Source organism: Macaca nemestrina, chromosome 12 (assembly GCF_043159975.1).
Source record: "Macaca nemestrina isolate mMacNem1 chromosome 12, mMacNem.hap1, whole genome shotgun sequence".
NCBI classification, from domain to species: domain Eukaryota; kingdom Metazoa; phylum Chordata; class Mammalia; order Primates; family Cercopithecidae; genus Macaca; species Macaca nemestrina.
The window spans coordinates 32,829,363-32,851,465 of NC_092136.1; the positions used below are offsets into that span (position 1 = coordinate 32,829,363).

At 36.7% G+C, this 22,103-nt stretch overlaps 1 protein-coding gene across 5 annotated transcripts in view; it reads left to right on the forward strand.

Moving 5' to 3' along the window:
• LOC105471513 (coiled-coil domain containing 73) overlaps positions 1–22,103 on the forward strand; it is a 265,590-nt gene that overhangs the window by 227,260 nt on the left and 16,227 nt on the right. For all 5 annotated transcript variants that reach the window (XM_071074899.1, XM_071074901.1, XM_071074900.1 and 2 more), the window contains 2 exons: positions 4,546–4,656; positions 10,142–10,276. In XM_071074899.1, the coding sequence (XP_070931000.1) occupies positions 4,546–4,656; positions 10,142–10,276 (246 nt within the window). The remainder of the gene's footprint in view (positions 1–4,545; positions 4,657–10,141; positions 10,277–22,103) is intronic.

Here is a 22,103-nt window from a genome sequence, read left to right on the forward strand (position 1 = left end):
GAGTTGTACCGTATTTAGCCAAACAAATTGTCAAGTATTGGTAGAATCAAGACATCTTCAGACATATAGGGTCTCAAAACATTTACCACCCTATGCCTCCTTTATCAAGAAGTAATAGAATGTTTGCTCTACCAAGACAGGGGAGTAAACCAAGAAAGGAAACTATGGGATCTGGGAAACAGGAGACTCATGACAGAACTGAAAAAGGGCATCCTCAGAGATAACCTAATTTGTACAGCTGACAGAGAGAAGTAGGTCAAAATTGTAATGGAAGGATGGATGTCTCAAAAAAACTGAAATCGAGAGAATACCTAAAGTAGGCAGTTTCCTTTAGATGGAGTTATTGGGTGCAGACAAGAAATGATTGACATTGCTAGTGCACTATTTTAAAAGCATGATGTTCTTGGTCATTTATTATTACTAGGATAGAGACTGTGGTTTATTCTCCCATGTCTTCTCTAAAGTTCTATTTATCTTCTAAAATACAGTATGTTATCAATAAAAAAATTTGTTAGAATGTTAAAGTACTAAGTATCTATTATACACACTATAAATGTTTAGAAACTACTCTGTTTTATAGTTATGCACCACATGACAATGTTTTGGTCAATGACAGACTGCATATAAGATGGTGGCTCCACAAGATTATAATGGAGATAAAAATTCCTATCTGCTAACATCATAGCCATCATATTGTCATAGCACAACACATTACTCACATGTTTGTTGGTAATGCTGGTATAAACAAACCTGCTGCACTGTCAGTCATATAAAAGTGTAGTACATACAATTATATATAATACATAATACTTGATAATGATAATAATGACTATGTTACTGGTTTATGTATTTACTATACTATACTTCTTATCATTATTTTAGTTTACTCCTTCTATTTGTTAAAAAAAAAGTTGGCCAGGCACGGTGGCTCATGCCTGTTAAGTAATCCCAGCACTTTGGGAGGCCGAGGTAGGCAGATCACGAGGTCTGGAATTTGAGACCAGCCTGACCAACATGGTGAAACCCCATCTCTACTAAAAATACAAAAATTAGCCGGTGTGGTGGTACGCACCTGTAATCCCAGCTACTCAGGGGGGCTGAGGCAGGAGAATCGTTTGAACCTGGGAGATGGAGGTTGCAGTGAGCCGAGATCGCGCCATTGCAACCCAGCCTGGGCAGCCAAGCGACTTCATCTCAAAAAAAAAAAACAAACAAACAAACAAACAAAAAAACCCCACAAAAGTTAACTGTGAAACAGCCTCAGGCAGGTCCTTCAGGAAGCATTCCAGAAAAGGGAGTATTATGATAGGAGATGATAGTTCTATGGGTATTACTGCCCCTGAAGACTTTCCAGAGGGAAAATATATAGAGGTGGAAGACAGTTAATATTGATAATCCTGACTCTGTGTGTAGGCCTAGGCTAATGTGTGTGTTTGTGTGTTAGTTTTTTTAAATAATATTTACAGTGGTTTTATTAATACTCATTAAAAACTAGAAACAGCACAAATGTTCAACCCAGAGGTGAATGTATAAACAAACTATGGTGCATCCATACAACAGACTACTCAGCGGTAAAAGAGAACCAACTACTGATTCACACAACAAAATGGATGAATCTCAAATGCATTTTGCTAAGTAAATGAAACCAGACTCAAAAGGCTACATACAGTGTTGTTCCGTGATTCCATTTATAGGACATTTGACAAAAGCCACAATTAGAGAGACAGAAAACAGATTATTGATGGGCAGTGAAGAATAGGGGTGCTGCAAAGTGGCCCAAGGGAACTTTTGGGAGTAATAAAACTGCTCTCTATATCTTCTGGGAGTTACATGACATATGTATTTGTTAAAATGAACAATTGGGGAGGGGAAATGGGAACTCCCGTTTAATGGATACAGAATTTCTATTTGAGATGATGAGAAAGTTCTGAACATGGATAGTGGTGATAGTTGCATGACATTGTGAATATACTTAGTGCGCCTGACTTATACACCTAAAAATGGTTAAACTGGTAAATTTTATGTTACATGTATGTATTTTTAACTTTTATTTTAGGTTCAGAGGTACATGTGCAGGTTTGTTACATAGGTAAATTGAGTGTCACATAGGTTTGGTGTACAGATTATTTCATCACCCAGATAATAAGTATAGTACCTGATTGGTAGTTTTTCGATCTCCTTCCACCCTCAAGTAGGCCGCAGTGTCCATTGTTCCCTTCTTTGTGTCTATATGTGCTCAACGTTTAGCTCCCACTTATAAGTGAGAACATGTGGTATTTGGTTTTCTGTTCCTGTGTTAGTTTTCTTAGGATAATAGCTCCATCCATGTTGCTGCAAAGGACATGATCTCATTCTTTTTATGGTTGTGTCATATTCCATGGTGTATGGATGTAGAGAAAGAAAATGTGGTACAGTCTACTGTTAATGAGCATTTAGGTTGATTCTAAGTATTTGCTGTTGTGAATACTGCTGTGATGATGTGTCTTAGTTTTTGACCAAAATGTTTAAAAAGGAAAAATGTAAAAATTTAAAAATAGAGGCCGGGAGTGGTGGCTCACACCTGTAATCCCAGAACTTTGGAAGGCCAAGGCGGGCGGATCACAAGGTCAGGAGATCGAGACCATCATGGCTAACACGGTGAAACCCCGTCTCTACTAAAAACATAAAAAATTAGTCGGGCGTGGTGGCAGGCGCCTGTATTCCCAGCTACACAGGAGGCTGAGGCAGGAGAATGGCGTGAACCCAGGAGGTGGAGCTTGCAGTGAGCCAAGATTGTGCCACTGCACTCCAGCCTGGGCAACAGAGCAAGACTCCATCTCGAAAAAAAAAAAAAAAAATTAAAAAATAGAAAGACAGTTTATAGAATAAGAATATAAAGAAAGAAAATATTTTTGTACAGCTATACAATCTGTGTGTTTTAAGCTAAGTGTTATTTCAAAAGAGTCAAAAAGTTAAAAAAAAAGTTTATCAAGTCAACTAAGCTTGATTTATTATTGAAGAAAGAAAAAATTAAAAAAAGTTTATTGTAGCCTAAGTATACAGTGTTTATTAGGCCCTGTGTTGGTGAGTAATAATGTCCTAGGCCTTCACATTCGCTGGCCATTCCCTCACTGACTCACCCAGAGCAACATTCATGGTAAGTACCTTATATAGTTACATGTGTACCATTTTTAATCTTTTATACCTCATTTTTCCTGTACCTTTTCTATATTTAGATAGCCTTAGTTATAAAAATACTATTGTGTTACAATTGCCTACACTACTCAGTGCAGAAAGATGCTGTACAGGTTCGTAGCATAGGAGCAATAAGCTATACCATATAGCCTACATGTATAGTAGGCTATACCATCTAGGTTTGTGTAAGTACACTCTATGACCTTCATACAGTGACAAAATCACCTAAGGATGGAATTATCAGAACATATTAGATATGTTGCCATAATTTTACATAATTTATATTTGCATATTGATACTCTAGATGTAACTGAGAATTCTCTAAATAGAGTACTATGAATAATATGGAATTCATATGAGATGGATTTATATTTGTAATACGGAAAGTAAGCAAGACTTTTTTTAAAAAGAAAAGCAGATGACAGAACAGTGTATGATATGGTCTCATCTGTATTTAAAAATACATATGTATTTTTACATACTTTTATGGTTATATAGGCAATTTCTGGAAAGATATAAAAGAAACTACTAAAGTGGTTACTTCTGGGGAGGAAAACTGAGAGAATAACTTTACTTTTTAAAAAAATATATATCCTTTTGTGTGGCTTGACATTTTTCACCTGAATGTACATAGCTCTGTAAACAACTTAAAGATTCCAGATGTATTAGGCATGTAGGTAGGAGTTCTATCACTGTTTTTCTTTTTATAGAAATTTACTTGGATTATCAGCAGACATTGGAAAAACCTAATAATATTGATGACACTGATTTACTAGCTTTAAAAACCTAGTCTTATAAAACACGTGGTAGTATTTTTACTCTATAAGTTTATTTTGTGGGAGGGAGAGTGTGGTAGTGATTCTGTTATGTTAGTTCAATGAAGTAATTAAGTTAATATGGTAAATATTTAAGTTATGCTTAAAAAGTATTAATTTGAAATTAAAATGAAAATTGTATTTAAGAGTTTTCTAGCCAGTTAATTTCTAAAATAAACAGATAGTGGAAAAAATGTTCTATGGTAGTTAAATTTCTTTAGTAGAGTTAGGCTGGATTGTGCTACATTTCATACTTTTCAGTGCTGTACTTTATATTACTTTTTCAGCACATTAAAACTTATGCAGTGAAACTGAATAATGGCAATGTTTTTATACCCTTTTATAGCCATTTCTTTATCATAACCTCCCCCTTTCTGTTAGCTAAACTATAAGCACCTTTCCATTAATTTATGAAAATTATTGTTGAGATAGCACATTATCACTGATCTGTATGGCACTTTCAGCATGTTAGAAGCAAAGGTCCAAGCAACATAAAACACATCAAAATTCATTAATGTGGTATTGATTATTTTTTGGATAATTAATTTTATTGCAGACCCTTGAAAGAGATAATGAGCTGCAAAGGGAGAAGGTAAAAGGAAATGAAGAAAAGTTTCTTAATCTTCAAAACGAGCATGAAAAAGCACTAGGAACTTGGAAAAGACATGTACGTTTATTAAATAGTAAAATAGTAAAATATTTTAAATAGTTTTAGACATTTAAAATAACTATAAATGCTAAGAAAATATTACAAAAATATTAGAGGACTAAAATCAGACACATTTTTTTCTTGGTCTCATATTTCCAAAAAGGCGAATGCTTTTTAAAAGCTAAACTTAATGAAATTCCCTGTAATGCTTTTATGCATGGAAGACCACAGGAATACATGTTTGTGTATATATGCATGCATATATATATATAATTTGAGCTCTCATATGTGACAAAGAAAAATTAATTTACTTTTTCATAAAACCATTGCATAGTATTTTAGTAAATGATTAAAATAAATAATTATACTATCATTAACTGATCTCTTTTGCTTTTCTTAGCAGTTTTGTTGAGCTATATTACAGCCATGTTTAGAACATGTGTGCAGTAGTTTATTTCTGTAGTATTACCATTTTATCATATTAACAACATATCATAAGAGTTTATATGTTCTAAACATGGCTATTTCCTTAAATCACATTTGTTTATTTTATAATAAATTTTAATTCAGCAAAGTAGATAATAGTGTAAAATGAGGTAAATTCAAGTTATGAAATATAAAGTTTCACTTTAAATATTGGTAGACTCCCAAAACTGATTATTCCATGCTAATATCAATTTTCATTGCATTTAAAATTTTTTTTAAATAAATGACAGAGTAGAAAGTCACTATGAGTTTATGAAGCTATATTTTGGAAAAGTATGATTATGTTTTAGACTGTTGTGCTAATTATACTATACAATATATTATAGTAATGGATATCTAAATACCAGCTTGATAATATTTCCTGTAGATTATTTTGTTTGATTCAAATTATTACCTAAGTAACTCTTGATTTGATTCTTTTGGAAGTAACATGTTTTCTCAATTTATAGTTTGGAGAGATTAAGTCTTCACTGATGGTTTTGATAAGTTTTACTTAAATCTAAGAAAAATTTTGTATTTAATTGTATCAGAATACTAAAAAATCCTTAATTGGTATACTAGTCCAGTTTATCATTAAGCAACAAGCATAATAATGTTCATTTTAGCATCAGTTAATCTACATTTTATCCCTGTACCTTCTTTTCATCCCCAATGTTTAAAAGCCCATGGAAATGGTGCTATCAGAATAAGGAAAACTATTTAAGTGAAAAGGAAATATAAACTTAAATATGCCAAACATGCAAAAAAAACAAAAAAACAAACCAAAACAAAACAAAAAAAGATCAGTTTAGCTAAGAAAATTAAACGTTCATTTTCTCTGAGACTACAACCATGCTCCTCTCCCAAGAAAAAAAGAAAACTATTAAGAAAAAATAAACAGTTTCACTGGTGAGGCCTCAATCTATAAATGTGGATAAAGTTGATTTCATCTTAGAATTTCTAAGTTCTGCAATCATTTTGCTTCCATTGTGCTTTTGTACTCAACAGAATATAGATAAGTAAGAAAAAGCTGCCTTGGTACTGTAAGAGTTTTCTTCAGCGAGAGATCACATTTACTTTTTAATTGTATTTCTATCTGTAAGTTTTTCACCATTCTTGAGTGAAGGACAATAGTAGTGTGGCTACTGAGATTGGATCAAGATAGGTTAAAAAAACAAAGATACTGATCAAAATAAATTGGAATCATATAAACTGCTGTTTCATATTTGGTCATTCAAAAAAATAAACAGTGAAAGAAAATACTATGCTAATAAAACTTCCATATTATTAGATAGTATATTTAAAATTCATTGAAATATTAAAAATAACAATGTTATGTGTATCTTTTTATTTTGACTAGATATATAACCAATGGTTGTTACAGAGACAAAAAGACAGTAAGTGAGAATGTTCAGAAATTAGGGAAAGGGAGGTCACAAAAAGAATTCAATTCAGCCAGGCTTGGTGGCTCATGCCTGTAATTCCACCACTTTGGGAGGCCAAGGCGGGTGGATCACCTGAGGTCAGGAGTTCAAGACAAGCCTGGGCAGGATGATGAAACCCCATCTCTACTAAAAATACAGAAATGAGCCGGGTGTGGTGGCGGGCGCCTGTAATCCCAGCTACTTGGTAGGCTGAGGCAGAGAATTGCTTGAACTCAGGAGGTAGAGGTTGCAGTGAGCCGACGTTGCGCCACTGCACTCCAGCCTAGGCAACAGAGTGAGACTCTGTCTCAAAAAAAAAAAAAAAAAAGGAAAAACAGAACTCAATTCACAACACTTACCGAGCACGTACTATGTGTTAGGCACTATTCTAGGCACTGGGTTTTCAAAGATGCCTAAAATACAAGGATTATCAAAGAGCTTACACTCTGCAGGAACAGATAACTACGTAATTAATCACAATAGTGCAAGGTACTTTTTAGTATTATTAACAAAGTACTATGAAAGCACAAAATAAATCATTTTTCTTTAGCTGGGCTTGAGAAAGTTTTAGAGGAAAGATGACTATAATTTGGCCTTGAAAAGTGAAATAGGATTTTTTTGGGGGGATTGTAGGGGAGATGGAGTCTCACTGTGTCGCCCAGGCTGGAGTGCAGTGGCACCATCTCGACTCACTGCAAGCTTCACCTCCGGGGTTCAAGCAGTTCTCCTGCCTCAGCCTCCCGAGTACCTGGGACTACAGGCGCATGCTACCACGCCTGGCTAACTTTTTGTATTTTAGTAGAGGTGGGGTTTCACTGTGTTGCCCAGTAGCTGGTCTCAAACTCCTGAGCTCAGGCAACCCACTTGCCTTGGCCTACCAAAGTGCTAGGATTACAGGCATGAGCCACTGCGCCCAGCCCATGAAATGGGATTTAAGCAAAAGGTACCCATCTCCACCCTTCCCATTCCATCCTGTTGGCATTTCATTTAAGAAAGAATAGAACAATCATGGAGCCATGAAAGTCCATTTTCAAGGACCATGAATAGTCTGCTCTGAATTAAAAATGGGATGTGTGGAATGTGACATTGAAATATAGATTGAGATAAGCTTTTGAAGAGTTCCTTACTAGGAGATTAGAATTTAAGTAATGGGAAGCTATTGAAGGGTTTAAAACAAATAAGTGACACAGGCAGATTGTGTTTTAGAAAAATAATTCTTGCAACAATATGGAGGCTGGCTGTATGGAAAGAAATCAATAAGAAGAATGTAATAATCTAATCGTGAACCTATGAGTGTGTGAATTAGGACAATAGAACAATGAAGAGGGATAGAGGTAGGATGAATTTTGGAAGTAGACTTGGCATGGTTAGTGACATTTTATATATAATGGGTACTGGGAGAGGAATAGACATCAAATGTGATTCTGAGGTTAGTATAATTCATAGAATGATAATATCATTAACTAGCTTAAGGAATGTAAAAGGAGAAGCAGATTTGGTGGATGAAAATAATTAGTTTAATTTGAGAACTGTAGAATTTATGGTGCTTTCACGACATCTAGCTTGAAGTGCATACTATCCATTTGGAGATGTGAATCTAATCTTAGGAGAGAGGTTGGGGAGGAGATATAGATTTAAGATTTATTAGCATAAAGGTGAAATTTGAAGTTATAGGTGAAATAAGATAACCTGTGGAAAGAATGGAACACTTGAAGGAAGACTGCTTAAGAAGAAAGAACCTTGGGTTTCTTATCCCAGGAGCCAAGACAAAAGAAGAAAGAACCTTGGGAAAAGCCAACATTTTGTGAGTGGGGTGTGTGTGTGTGTGTGTGTGTGTGTGTGTGTGTGTATGTGTGTGTTTGGGGGCAGGAGGGGAGAGAGAGCCAGTAAGAAAGGTAGGAGGATAAAGAGAGAGTACTAGCATGGAAGTCAAGAAAGGAAGCTGTTTCAAGAACAGAGTAGTCAACATGGTCAAATGTTACAGAGCTGGTAAATGGTGTGAGACTTGGAAAAAATCCTTTTGCTAATTTTCAGGTGATACTTGAAAAAACAGTAGAACAATGAGGGCAGAAGTCAGGCTATTAAGGAGCGATAGGAGGTTAGAATTTGAAAGTAGCAAGTATAGACTTTATTTTAAGGAATGAGAAAGACAGGGCCAGGCTCGGTGGCTCACGCCTGTAATCCCAGCACTTTGGGAGGCTGAGGCGGGCAGATCACAGGGTCAGGAGTTCCAGACTGGCCTGGCCAACATAGTGAAACTCTGTCTCTACTAAAAACACAAAAATTAGCTGGGCGTGTTGGTGCAAGCCTGTAAGCCCAGCTGCTCGGGAGGCTGAGGCAGAAGAATCGCTTGAACCTAGGAGGCGGAGGTTGCAATGAGCCAAGATCACGCCACTGCACTCCAGCCTGGGCAACACAGCGAGACTCCCTCTTAAAAAAAAAAAAAGGTGAGAGGGACAGAGGAACTGAGTCAAAGAGGAAAAATATTGGGAATATGAGTAGAGCATATGCGTAGGCTGATGAGAAGATGCTGATGTAGTGTGAGAGGCAGAAGGAAAGAGAAAATTTCTAGAATTAGGATGAAGGGAGATAGGAGAGGAAGGAATAAAGAACACATGGAAAGTTTAGCCTTGGAGAAGAAATGCCTTGCAGAGATAGATTTAGAGATGATTAAAAATAGGTGAAATGAACAGAAAGTAACATGAGTTTACATCTACTGGCCTCTGTATAGGGCTTTATAGAGGAATATTAATTATAAAAATATTAGGAATAGTAATTATAGTACTTATAGTAAGGAATATTACAAACAGTGGTGGAATCTGTGGTAGGAGTTTTAAAATTATTCAAGAGAAACTTTTATAAGAAACTTTTAAAACTTTTATAAAACCACAAATATGCCTTTCCATGACAAAAGGATATTTTTCTCCTCAGTGGAACTTACCTTGTCTCATATTTGAGACTTCTGTAAGAGTATTTCTTTCCCCCAAAATAAAGATTATGAAATTTTATAGGGAGTGAAAGTCTAATTTATAGATATAAATATCCAGCTGACATGTCAGTTTCTATGGTACCACTTAGTGCTTAGTATTCATCTAGTGGAATTCAAATCTGTATATGCAATTTATAACAAGAAAATTAAACTTTAAGAAAACAATGAAAGTATAATGTTTGTAGAATGTAAAATTCATAAGTTCTTATTTATGAATTTAATTTTTTTGTTTTTTTTAAATGAATTTAAATAAATTTGTTTTATGTGACGAGGTAGTTTAATGTTGTCATTAAGGACACAGTCCTTAGATTTAGCTTTGGAATTAAATCCTCACTGCCATTTTGTATCTGCTTGATCTGGGACAAGTTACTTAACTTCTGTGAGCCTCACATTTCTTACCTGTAAATTGGGCATAATAATACCTCAGCGTTTTGATGAGTATGCAATTATGCTTATTAAGTAGTCAGCCCAATCCAATAAATGGTAGCTCTTAATATTAATAATGACTTTGTGATTGTTTTGATTCTTTGACTATTTCCTGAAACTTTCGTTAATGAAATATTTTCAGACAAAACATGTTTATATACTTGATATACTTGTTTATTCTGGTTACATTTTATAACAGGCTGAAGAACTTAATGGAGAAATTAATAAGATTAAAAATGAATTATCATCCCTTAAAGAAACTCATATTAAGTTACAAGAACATTATAACAAATTATGCAATCAAAAAACTTTTGAGGAAGACAAAAAGTTTCAGGTAAAATTTAAGTATGTTGTGGGGTACAAACTATCAAAGAAATTAAGACTGTCACTATGATTTTTTTCCCTGTTTTATACTTTAAGTTTCTCAACTTTAAAAAAATGAGTATATGCATGTGGTCTCTAATACATTTTTAGTTAATTTTTGTATACAGCATGACATAAGGATTGAAGGTCATTTTTGTATATGAATTTCCAATTGTCCCAGCACAAATATACGTCAAAAATACTATTTTCTCTCCCATTGTACCTTAGTACTTTCTTTGAAAATCAGTTGATCAAATATGTGTGGATCTATTTCTGGACTCTTTATTATGATCCATTGATTATATGTCTATACTTAAGCCAATACAACACTGTCTTTATTAATGTAGCTTTTAAAGAAGCTATAAAACATAGCTAAGTCCTTCAATATTGTTCTTTTTCCAAAAACAGTTTTTTGCTATTCTAAGTCCTGTATTTTCTTATCACTTTTAGAATCAGTGTCTCAATTTCTGTTTTAAAAGTCTGTGGGGTTTTGTTTGGCATTGAGTCTTCCAGTCGATGAACATGGTATAGCTTCCGTTTATTTGGATATTTTAAAATGTCTCTCAGAAGTGTTTCATAGTTTTTATCATATAGGTCTTGGAAATTTTAGGTTAAATTTATTCCTGGATATTTTATGTCTTGGGATCCTAATGTAAACAGTATTTAAAATTTTTATAATTGTTAATTGCTTATATATACAAGTACATTTTTTTGAGACAAGCAAGGTCTTACTATGTTGTCCAGGCTGTACATGAACTCCTGGGCTCAAGTGATCCTCCCACTTCAGCCTCCTGAGTAGCTGGGATTACAGGGATGAACTGCCATGCCCAGCTTAGAAGTACAATTGGTTTTTGTATATTGACCTCATTCTTAAATTAAGTTATTGTTATAATAGTTGTTTTTGTTGAACTTTGGGAGTTTCTATAATATATGATCATGTTGTCTGCAAGTTTAAGACAGTTTTACTTTATTTCTAAAACTCTGTATACATTTTCTTTTTCTCAATGTATGCACTAGCTAGGACCCTCTAATGCTGAATAACAATTGTGAGAGTGGGCATGCTTGCCTTGTTTCTCATCTTAAATGGAGACTAGTCTTTCACCATTTCTTATCAATTTAGCTATATGTTTTTGTTTATACTCTTTATCAGTTTGAGAAAGTTTCCTTTTATATCTGGTTTGCTGAGCTTTTATCACAAATGAGTTTTTATCATGAATGGACATTAAATTTTGTCAAATGCTTTTTTCTGTGTCTATTATGATTGTTTTTCTTATTCTTTTCATATAATTACATCAATTGATTTCTAGGTGTTAAAATAACCTTACATTCCTGGGATAAACTTGAGTTGGTCATAATATATTATTTTTTTTATATATGACTGGACTTAAATTGCTACTGCTTTGTTAAGGATTTTGTATTGATGAGGAATGTGGATCTATAAGTTTTGTTTGTTTTTTCTTTGCAATCTTTGAACTGGTTTTTGTATCAAGAGTAATACTGGTCAAGTAAACTCAGTTGGAATATATTCCTTTCAATATGTAGAGTTGGTGTGATTTCTTTATTGAATGTTAGGTTGAATTCACCAGTGGAGGTATGTAGACTTTCTTGGTGGGAATATTTTAAATAACAAATTCAGTATTTAAATTATTTACAGGGCTATTCAGATTCTCATTTCTTCTTATGTTGGTGTGCAGGAAAGAGTTAACATAGCACCCCTATGAATGCTGTACTTAGAAAGTCCAGCTAGTAAAGTTGTCCCCTGGCTGATGCCTGGAAACTTGAATTTTGGGGGGATTCTCACCATTTCCTGACAAGAGTGGCTCACTGTACCTAAACTGTTAGTACAAACAATGTGGTTTATTCTGAACAACAACTCTTCCTGGGATTCTAGAGTTTTGGCACATGCTAGATAGAGGGTACCTGCATGAACAGCACCCTCCCCCAAAAAACTTTGGGCACTGAGTCTCTAATGAACTTCCCTGGTAGACAGCAATTCACATATGTTGTCACAATTAAATGCTGTAGGGAGTTAAGCTTGTCTTATGTGACTCTACTAGAAGATGACCTTTGGAAGTCTGGTTTCCTCCAGACTGCAACTCATGTGCCTTTTTCTTTACCTGTTTTTCTTTGTATTATTTCTGTATAATAAATCTTAGCTGTGTGTATGGGTATATATTGAGTCCTATGAGTCCTCCTAATGAAACTGATTTTGGGTGTTGTGGGACCCCTAAAAGAGCCAGTTTGGGTACTTTTTATCTTTCAAAGAACTTGTCCTTTTCATAAGTTGTCAAATTTATTGGCTAGGGTTGCTCATAATATTCTCTTATTATTTAGTCCTCTAGGATCAAATTGATGTCCCTCTGTCATTCTTGGTATTGGTAATTTATATCTTCTCTCTCTCGCTCTCTTTTTTTTCTTGATCATTTTAGTTAGAAGTTTTCAGTTTTATTGATACCTTTTCAAAGAATCAGGTTTTGGGCCAGGTACAGTGGCTCACTCGGGAGACTGAGACAGGGGAATCCCTTGAACCTGAGAGGCGGAGATTGCAGTGAGCCGAGATCATGCCACTGCACTCCAGCCTGATGACAGAGTGAGACTCCGTCTCAGGAAAAAACAAAAACAAAAACAAAACAAAAAAACAAAACAGGTTTTAGTTTCATTCCTTTCTCTGCCATGTTTATTTGCTATTTCACTGATTTTTGCTATTAATTTTCTTATTTCCTTTACTCTGCTTACTTTGAGTTTAAATTGGTTTTCTTCTAGCTGCTTAAGCTTGAAACATAGATTATTTGCCTTTTTTCTTTTCTAATATAAGCACTTAAAGCTATAACATTTCCTCTTAGCGCTGCTTTGGTTCCATCCCACAAATTATGATATGTAGTTTTCTCATTTTCCATTCAGTTAAAAAAACTATATATATATACAAAAAATATATATACATACACTATATATATACACAACATACACACACACATATAAACATGAAGGAAAAACTGACAGAACTGAAAAGAGAAAGATAAATTCACAGTTATAATTAAAGATTTTCACATTCTTCTCCCACTAATTGATAGAACAAGTATACACACACACACACACACACACACACACACACACAGCCTGTCAGGATAGAGAAGACTTGGACAATACCAACCAACTTGACCTAATTGACATTTATAAAACAATCCACCAACCGGCTGGGCGCGGTGGCTCACACCTGTAATCCTAGCACTTTGGGAGGCTGAGGCAGGTGGATTGCCTGAGCTCAGGAGTTCGAGATCACCCTGGGCAACATGGCGAAAGCCCACCTCTGTTAAAACAGAAAAAATTAGCCAGGAATGGTGGCACACTCCTGTAGTCCCAGCTACTTGAGAGGCTAAGGCATGAGAATTGCTTGAGCCTCGGAGGTAGAGGTTGCAGTGAGCCAAGATGGCGCCACTGCACCCCAGCTTGGACTACAGAGTGAGACTCCATTTCAAACAAAACAAACAACAAAAATAAACATTCCACCAATCAACAGCAGAACACACATTCACTTCAGCAGCACATGAAATATTCACCAAGGTACACAATACACTTGGCCAAAATATAAGTCTTAGTACACTTAAAAGGATTAAAGTCTTAACTAGAATGTTCCCTGACCACAACTAAATTAAATTTGAAGTCATTAACAGAAATATATTTGGAAAATTCTCAAATTTTTGAAAGTTTAACAACATATTTCCAATGGGTCATACTCATACTCATACCCATGGGTCAGAGAAGACCTCACAAGAGAAATCTTAAAACATTTTGAGCATGGGCAACATGGCAAAACCCCATTTATGTATATCTATCTATCTATCTATCTATCTATCTATCTATCTATCTATCTATCTATCTATCTATCTGCCTACCTGCCTATCTATCTATCTATCTATCTATCTATCTATCTATCTATCTATCTATCTATCTATCTATCTATCTGCCTACCTGCCTGCCTATCTATCTATCTATCTATCTATCTATCTATCTATCTATCTATCTATCTATCTATCTATCTATCTATCTATCTGCCTACCTGCCTATCTATCTATCTATCTATCTATCTATCTATCTATCTATCTATCTATCTATCTATCTATCTGCCTGCCTGCCTGCCTGCCTATATGTCTGTCGAAAGAGAGAAACAGGGTCTTGCTCTGTCACCCAGGCTGGAGTGTAGTGGTGTGATCACACCTCACTGCAGCCTCAATCTGCCAGGCTCAAGCAATTCTCCCACCTCAGCCTGACTATAGGTGCACACCACTACACCAGCTAGCTTACTTCTTTCTCCTCTTCTTTCCTTCCTTCCTTCCTTCCTTCCTTCCTTCCTTCCTTCCTTCCCTTCCTTCCCTCCCTCCCTCCCTCTTTCTTTCTTTCTTTCTTTTTCTTTCTTTCTTTCTCTTTCTTTTTCTTTTTTTCTTTTTTTTCCTTCTTTCCTTCCTTCTCTCTCTTTCCTTCCTTCCCTCCTTTCTCTCTCTCTCTTTTTCTTTCTTTTTCTTTCTCTCTCTCGCCTTCTCTCTGTCTTCCTCTCTCTCTCTCTCCTTTCCTTCCCTCCCTCCCTCCTTCCTTTCTCCCTTCCTTCCTTCCTTCCTTCCTTCCTTCCTTCCTTCCTTCCTTCCTTCCTTCGTTCCTTCCTTTCCTTCCTTTCCTTCCTTTCTTTCTTGAAAGAAACTGAGACCTATTTTTTGGCCAAGTGTATTGTCTACCTTGGTGAATATTTCATGTGCTGTTGAAGAGAATGTGTGTTCTGCTGTTGGTTGGTGGAATGTTTTATAAATGTCAATTAGGTCAAGTTGGTTGGTATTGTCCAAGTCTTCTCTATCCTTATAGATTGTGTGTGTGTGTGTGTGTGTGTGTGTGTGTGTGTGTGTGTGTGTGTGTGTAATCTATCAATTAGTGGAAGAAGAATGTTGAAATCTTTAATCATAACTGTGAACTTATCAGTAAGTTCGTTCCTGTCTGGCTTGTTGGAACTCAGAGTTTACCTAGACCTGTGGGAGCTCTGGAAATTGCTCAGCTTGTGGCTCCCCTGTATGTCTTCATGGACTTTTACTCCTCACATGTCCCACTTAATATTCAGCAACAGATTAAATAGCAGATGTCTAGAGCTCTTTTTCTGGGTAGCTCCTTCATTTTCAGTACATTGCCTCACAAATGACAGCCAGTTTAGTCTCTTTAAATTCTGATGTCTGTCTTCTCAACTCAGACCATCTTGCTTTGCAAGAGTGCCCCTTCCTTGTGCTGTGGTGTAGAAAGTGTCTAGGTAGTAAGCCTGAGTAATCATAGGGTTCATCTCACTTTTTCCTCTTTCTCTCAGAGAGCACAGTTTTCCCTGTTTGTAGTTCGTTGTCTGAAAACTGTTGTTTCATACACTATATCTAGTTTTCTAGCTATTTACAGTGGGAAGGCAAGTCAAGTGCTCTGGTATGGCTGGAAATCTAAATTTTTAAAATCCTGTAATATACGTTCTAGGGAAGTATACTATTTTTAAAGAGCTCTGTAATTAGTCCTTAAAGCAGATATTTTTATTTTTATAATATACATGTCTTTAATAAAGTAGATATTCTTAATACATGTGCTTGCTAACATTCATTTAATTCATTTTATCTGTGTACATATTCAATAAATATTTATTGACTATTGTCTGTGTCATATGCAGTGGAAAATTATAGGAATACAGTAAAAAACACATGGCATTTCAAGGAATTTCCAATTTGTAGAAGAAACAGGTTAGAAAGTAATTGCAGTGTAGTGTGAAAAGTGCTTAAAGCAGCATATTCAGAGTAAGAGTAGTGGCACAAAGGAAGGAGAGATCAACTCTATTTAGATGAGGAGGGGCTGCTCAAGGGAGACCTCACACAGTAGGAGAATTTTTAGCTGAGTTGACAAAAATAAGAAATTTCCAGACAGAGATAACATTTCAAGTATGTGGAATAACATAGGCAAACAGAAATGTGTAATATCATTATTCAATATAGAAACTAGAAGTAGTTTGGAATAGTTGCAAATATAGGATGCTGGCAATGCAATAAGTAGCAGAAACAGTTGAAAAAGGCAGAAGACAGACTAAAGAGGGCACATTGTCCATTCATAGAAGTTTATTCTTGACTCTTTGAACTTTGGGCTTCAAAGCAAGGGAGTAAAATGATCAGATTTACCTTGCAGAAAGATCATTTTATTGATGATATGATAGACTAGAGTGGGACAAAACTAAAGACACATAGACCAGCTTGGAGAACATGGCAGTAGTCCAGCCAGGAGATATATATTATCGTTTTAATATTCATTAATACAACATAGCTTGAGAGTGATAAATGGCAAGTAATTCATACCCCCTCTGATTCCTTATAGCAATAAATATAGACTTGCATTCATAAATAAATCTTTCAGCATCCATTCACTTTCAAATTAAAAGTAGCTTGTTAATCATTTCATAAGTCATATATTTTCATTTTAGGAAATGTAGACAGTATAGAAACTTTAAAAGAAGAAAGTGAAGATCATGCAGTCTCACCACCTAGAAGAAGTGATTGCTAAGATTTTGGTATACAAACTTCCAGATGTTTTTCTGTACATGTGTTCATCTGGAGACAAGCACATCTAGATACTCATGTATGTGCACTTAAAAAATTAATATACTTACTGTGATGTTTTGTAGCCTTTTTCATTTACAAATTTGCCATTTTAACCATTTTCAAGTGGTTATACTTAAAATTACAATTCAGTGGCATTAATTACATTTTCAGTGTTATACAATTATCATTACTATCTACTTTCAAAAGTTTTTCATCACTTCAAACAAGAACTTGGTAACTATTAAACGTAAATCCCCATTACCCCCTCTCCTCAGCTATTAGTAACTTCTAGTCTACTTTCTGACTCTATGAATTTGCCTATTCTCTATATTTTATGTAAGTGGAATCATACAGTATTTGTCCTTTTTGTTTGGCTTATTAACACGATGTTTTCAAGGTTCATCTGTTTGTAGGATGTATCAGAATTTAATTCCTTTTTATGTGGAATAATATTCCATTGTATGGATATATCACGTTTTGTTTATCCATGCATCTGTTGATGGATACGTGGATTGTTTCCACCCTTTGACTAGTGTGAATAATGCTGTTATGAACATTAGCATCTATTGGAGTCCATGTTTTCAGTTCTTTGGGGTATATACCTAGTAGTAGAATTGCTGGGTCCTGTGATAATTCTTTTTATTTATTTATTTTTATTATACTTTAAGTTCTAGGGTACATGTGCACAACGTGCAGGTTTGTTACATATGTATACATGTGCCATGTTGGTTTGCTGCACCCATTAACTCATCATTTACATAAGGTATTTCTCCTAATGCTCTCCTTCCCCCCTGCCCCCATGACAGGCTCCGGTGTGTGATGTTCCTCGCCCTGTGTCCAAGGGTTCTCATTGTTCAATTCCCACCTATGAATGAGAACATGTGGTGTTTGGTTTTCTGTCCTTGTGATGGTTTGCTCAGAATGATGGTTTCCACCTTCATCCATGCCCCTACAAAGGTCAAGAACTCATCCTTTTTTATGACTGCATAGTATTCCATGGTGTATATGTGCCACATTTTCTTAATCCAGTCTATCATTGATGGACATTTGGGTTGGTTCCAAGTCTTTGCTATTGTGAATAGTGTCACAACAAACATACATGTGCATGTGTCTTTATGGTAACATGATTTATAGTCCCTTGGGTATATATCTAGTAGTGGAATCACTGGGTCAAATGGTATTTCTAGTTCTAGATCCTTGAGGAATGGTAATTCTATATTTAACTTTTTGAGGAACTGCTAAAAAGTTTTACTAAATAGTGGATATCTTTCTAAGTCCATAAAAATAGATCTACATCACAGTTTCCATTGTGTGACTAGGACATGCTGTAATTAATCTATCCACTTCCCTATTGGGCATCCTTGTACAAATGTCTTTGTGTATGTTTGTGACTATTTCTAGGATAGACTTCAAGAAATGGTATTGCTGGGTCAAAGAGCTTTCTCACTTATAATTTTTTTTTTTTTTTTTTTGGAGATGGAGTCTTGCTCTGTCACCCAGGCTGAAGTATAATGGCACCATCTCAGCTCACTGCAACCTTCACCTCCCAGGTTCAAGCGATTCTCCTGCCTCAGCCTCCCGGGTAGCTGGGACTACAGGCGCATGCCACCACGCCCTGCTAATTTTTTTTATTTTATTTTAATAGATAGGGGGTTTCACCGTATTAGCCAGGATGGTCTTGATCTCCTCACCTTGTGATCCGCCCACCTCGGCCTCCCAAAGTGCTGGGATCACAGGCATGCACCACTGTGCCCTGCCCTCTCACTTACAATTTTTGACACACATTGCCAGATTGCTTTCCGGAAAGGTTGTACCAGTTTATAGTCCTACCAACCATGTATATGAGTACCTGTCTTCTCCAACCTTCTTAATGCTTCATCAGTTTTAATTTGCATTTTTGTTTTATTAAACATATTTTATGTGTTTATCAGTTATATTCCTTTTGTGTTAGTTTATATGTTCCCATTTGCAATTAAACATGCTTAAGTCCCTCCCATTTTAAAAAGTAAACAAATAATAGAAATACTTTTGATCTCACACCCATTTCTAAATACCCTAAGTGTCTTCTTTGTAGAGCAAAGTTTCTTGAAAGATTGGTTTAAACTCATACTTCTTGCTTTCTTACTTCCCATTTATCCTTCAACATAGGGCAGTCTGGGCTGGGCATGGTGGCTCATGTGTGTAAGTAATCCCAGCACTTTTGGGGGCCAAGGCAGGTGAATTGCTTGAGTGCAGGAGTTCAAGACCAGCCTGGGGAACATAGTGAGACCTTTGTCTCACTATTCCGTGAAAAGTCAGTGGTAGTCTGATGGGAATAGCATTGAATCTATAATTTTTTTTAAAAAATTAGCTGGGCATGGCAGTACACACTGGTGGTCCCAGCTACTTGGGAGACTGAGGTAGGAGGAGCACTTGAACCTGGGAAGCTGAGACTACCGTGAGCCATGATCACACCAATGTGCTCCAGCCTGGAGGACTGAGGGAGACCCTGTCACAAAAACAAACAAACCAAAACATAGGGCAGTCTGGCTTTGCCCCTTTACTCCATAAAATGGATATTATGGCCGGGCGCAGTGGCTCACGCCTGTAATCCCAGCACTTTGGGAGCCAGAGGCGGGTGGATCACAAGGTCAGGAATCCAAGAACAGCCTGGCCAACATGGTGAAACCCTGTCTCTACTAAAAATACAAAAATCAGTCAGATGTGGTAGCACGCCTGTAATCCCTGCTACTTGGGAGGCTGAGGCAGGAGAATCGCTTGAAACTGGAAGGCAGAGGTTGCAATGAGCTATCACACCACTGCACTCCAGCCTGAGTGAAAGAGCAAAACTCTTATCTCAAAAATAAAAATAAATTAAAAAATAAAATAAAATAAAATGGATATTGCATCCAGTCCCTTTGGATATTACACTTTTCAGTCCCTTCAAAGCATTTGATACTATTTCTTTCTTGAATTCTCTTTTCCTTTTCTTCTATTTCTTTCATCTGATTTTTTTTCTTTACCTCTCAGGCCACATTTTTATGGTGGTAAGAATAACAACTATTATAATAATAGTTATAGCATTAATTGGGCAACTATCCACTATGTGTATTATATACATAATTTAATCTTTACAGCATCCCTCCTGCCCCGCCCAAGTGGGCTATGCCCTAGAGGTTCTTTCTTTCTTTCTTTTTTAAATTTTATTTTACTTTAAGTTCCGGGATACATGTGGAGAATGTGCAGGCTTGTTACATAGTTATACGTGTGCCATGGTGGTCTGCTGTACCTATCAACCCGTCACCTAGGTTTTAAGCCCCGCATGCATTAGCTATTTGTCCTGATGCTCTCCCTCCCCTTGCTGCCCCCTACCCAGACAGGCCCCAGTGTGTGTTATTCCCCTTCCTGTCCCCTTCACGTCTCTTGTTAGCTGTATTCCTAGGTATTTTATTATCTTTGTAGCAATTGTGAATGGGAGTTAATTCATGATTTGGCTCTCTGCTTGTCTATTGTTGGCATATAGGAATGCTTGTGTTCTTTGCACATTGATTTTTGTCTTTACAGCATTTTTGTTATAGATGAGAAAACAGCCTCACAGAGTGTAAATATTGTTGTAGTCAGCCTCTAAAATGGCCTGTAGTGATTCCCACCTCCTGTTACTCATTGCTCCTTTGTAATCCCCTCCACTTGAGTGTGAGCTGGATTAATGACTTGGTTTTAATAAATGGGATATAGTAGAAGTAATACAATGTCACTTCTGAGATTACATTATAAGAAAACTGTGGTTTCTGTCTTGGGTGCATATCTGTTTTTCTTTCTCCCACCCTCCCAACCATCATGAAAAGAAGTCTAAGCTGTCCTGTGAAGAGAGGTCCTGGATGATAAAGACCACCTGGAAGAGAATTTAGGCACCCCAGCCAACAGCTGGCACCAACTGCCAGCTATATGAGTGAGACTCTTCCAGCACCAGTTAAGGCTTCACATGATGGAGCTGTAGATGATAGCTTGATTGGAACCTCAAGAGAGATGCCGAGTCAGAACCATCAAGCCAATCACTCCTGAATTCCTGACCATTGAAACTGTGAGATGTTTGCTGTTTTAAACCACTGCGTTTTAGGATCATTTGGTATAGAGCAATAGCTACTATTAATACAAACTACCACAAGTTTCCTTCTAGGATTTCACAGCTAATAAATATTGAAACCAAAATTTGAACTCATATTAATCCAATCCAAAGTTTCTGGTCTGTTTTTCTCAATCTCTTTTACAATTTTCTCTTTCTTTGCCTCTCCCTTGGAGATTTTCATCAGCATTTTATCCTTTAGGTTCTTTTCCTCTCAAAATACACTCTCTGTAAGCAGTGTATTTCTTCTCCTCCTCTTCCCCCTCCCTCCCGTCTCCTTCCCTCCTCCTTCTCCTCCCCTTCTTCTTTTCCTCCTTTTCCTCCTCCTTCTTCTTCTCTTTCTCCTCCTTCTGCTTCTTCTGCTCCTTCTTTTTTTTTTTTTTTTTTTTTTTTTTTGAGACGGAGTCTCGCTCTGTCACCCAGGCTGGAGTACAGTGGCCGGATCTCAGCTCACTGCAAGCTCCGTCTCCCAGGTTTATGCCATTCTCCTGCCTCAGCCTCCCGAGTAGCTGGGACTACAGGTGCCCGCCACCTCGCCCGGCTAGTTTTTTTGTATTTTTAGTAGAGACGGGGTTTCACCGTGTTAGCCAGGATGGTGTCGATCTCCCAACCTCGTGATCCGCCCGTCTCGGCCTCCCAAAGTGCTGGGATTACAGGCTTGAGCCACCGCGCCCGGCCTTCTGCTCCTTCTTTATCTCCTCCTTCTTCTTCTGCTCCTTCTTCATCTCCTCCTTCTCCTTCTCTTCCTCATTCTCCTCCTCTTTATTCTCCTTCTCCTTTCTTATTCCTTCTCCGTTTTTCTTCAACAGGGTCTCCCTCTGTCACCCAGGCTGGAGTGCAGTGGCACAATCATAGCTCACTGCAGCCTCAAACTCCTGAGCTTAACCACCCCTCCTGCCCCAGCCTCCCAAGTAGTTAGGACTACAGGTGTATGCCACCATACCCAGCTAATTTTTAAAAACATTTTATAGAGATGGGGTCTTGTTATGTCACCCAGGCTGGTCTCAAACTCCTGGCCTCAAGTAATCCTCTCATCTCAGCCTCCCAAAACACTAGGATTACAGGCATGAGCCATTTCACCTGGTCCAACTTGTATATTT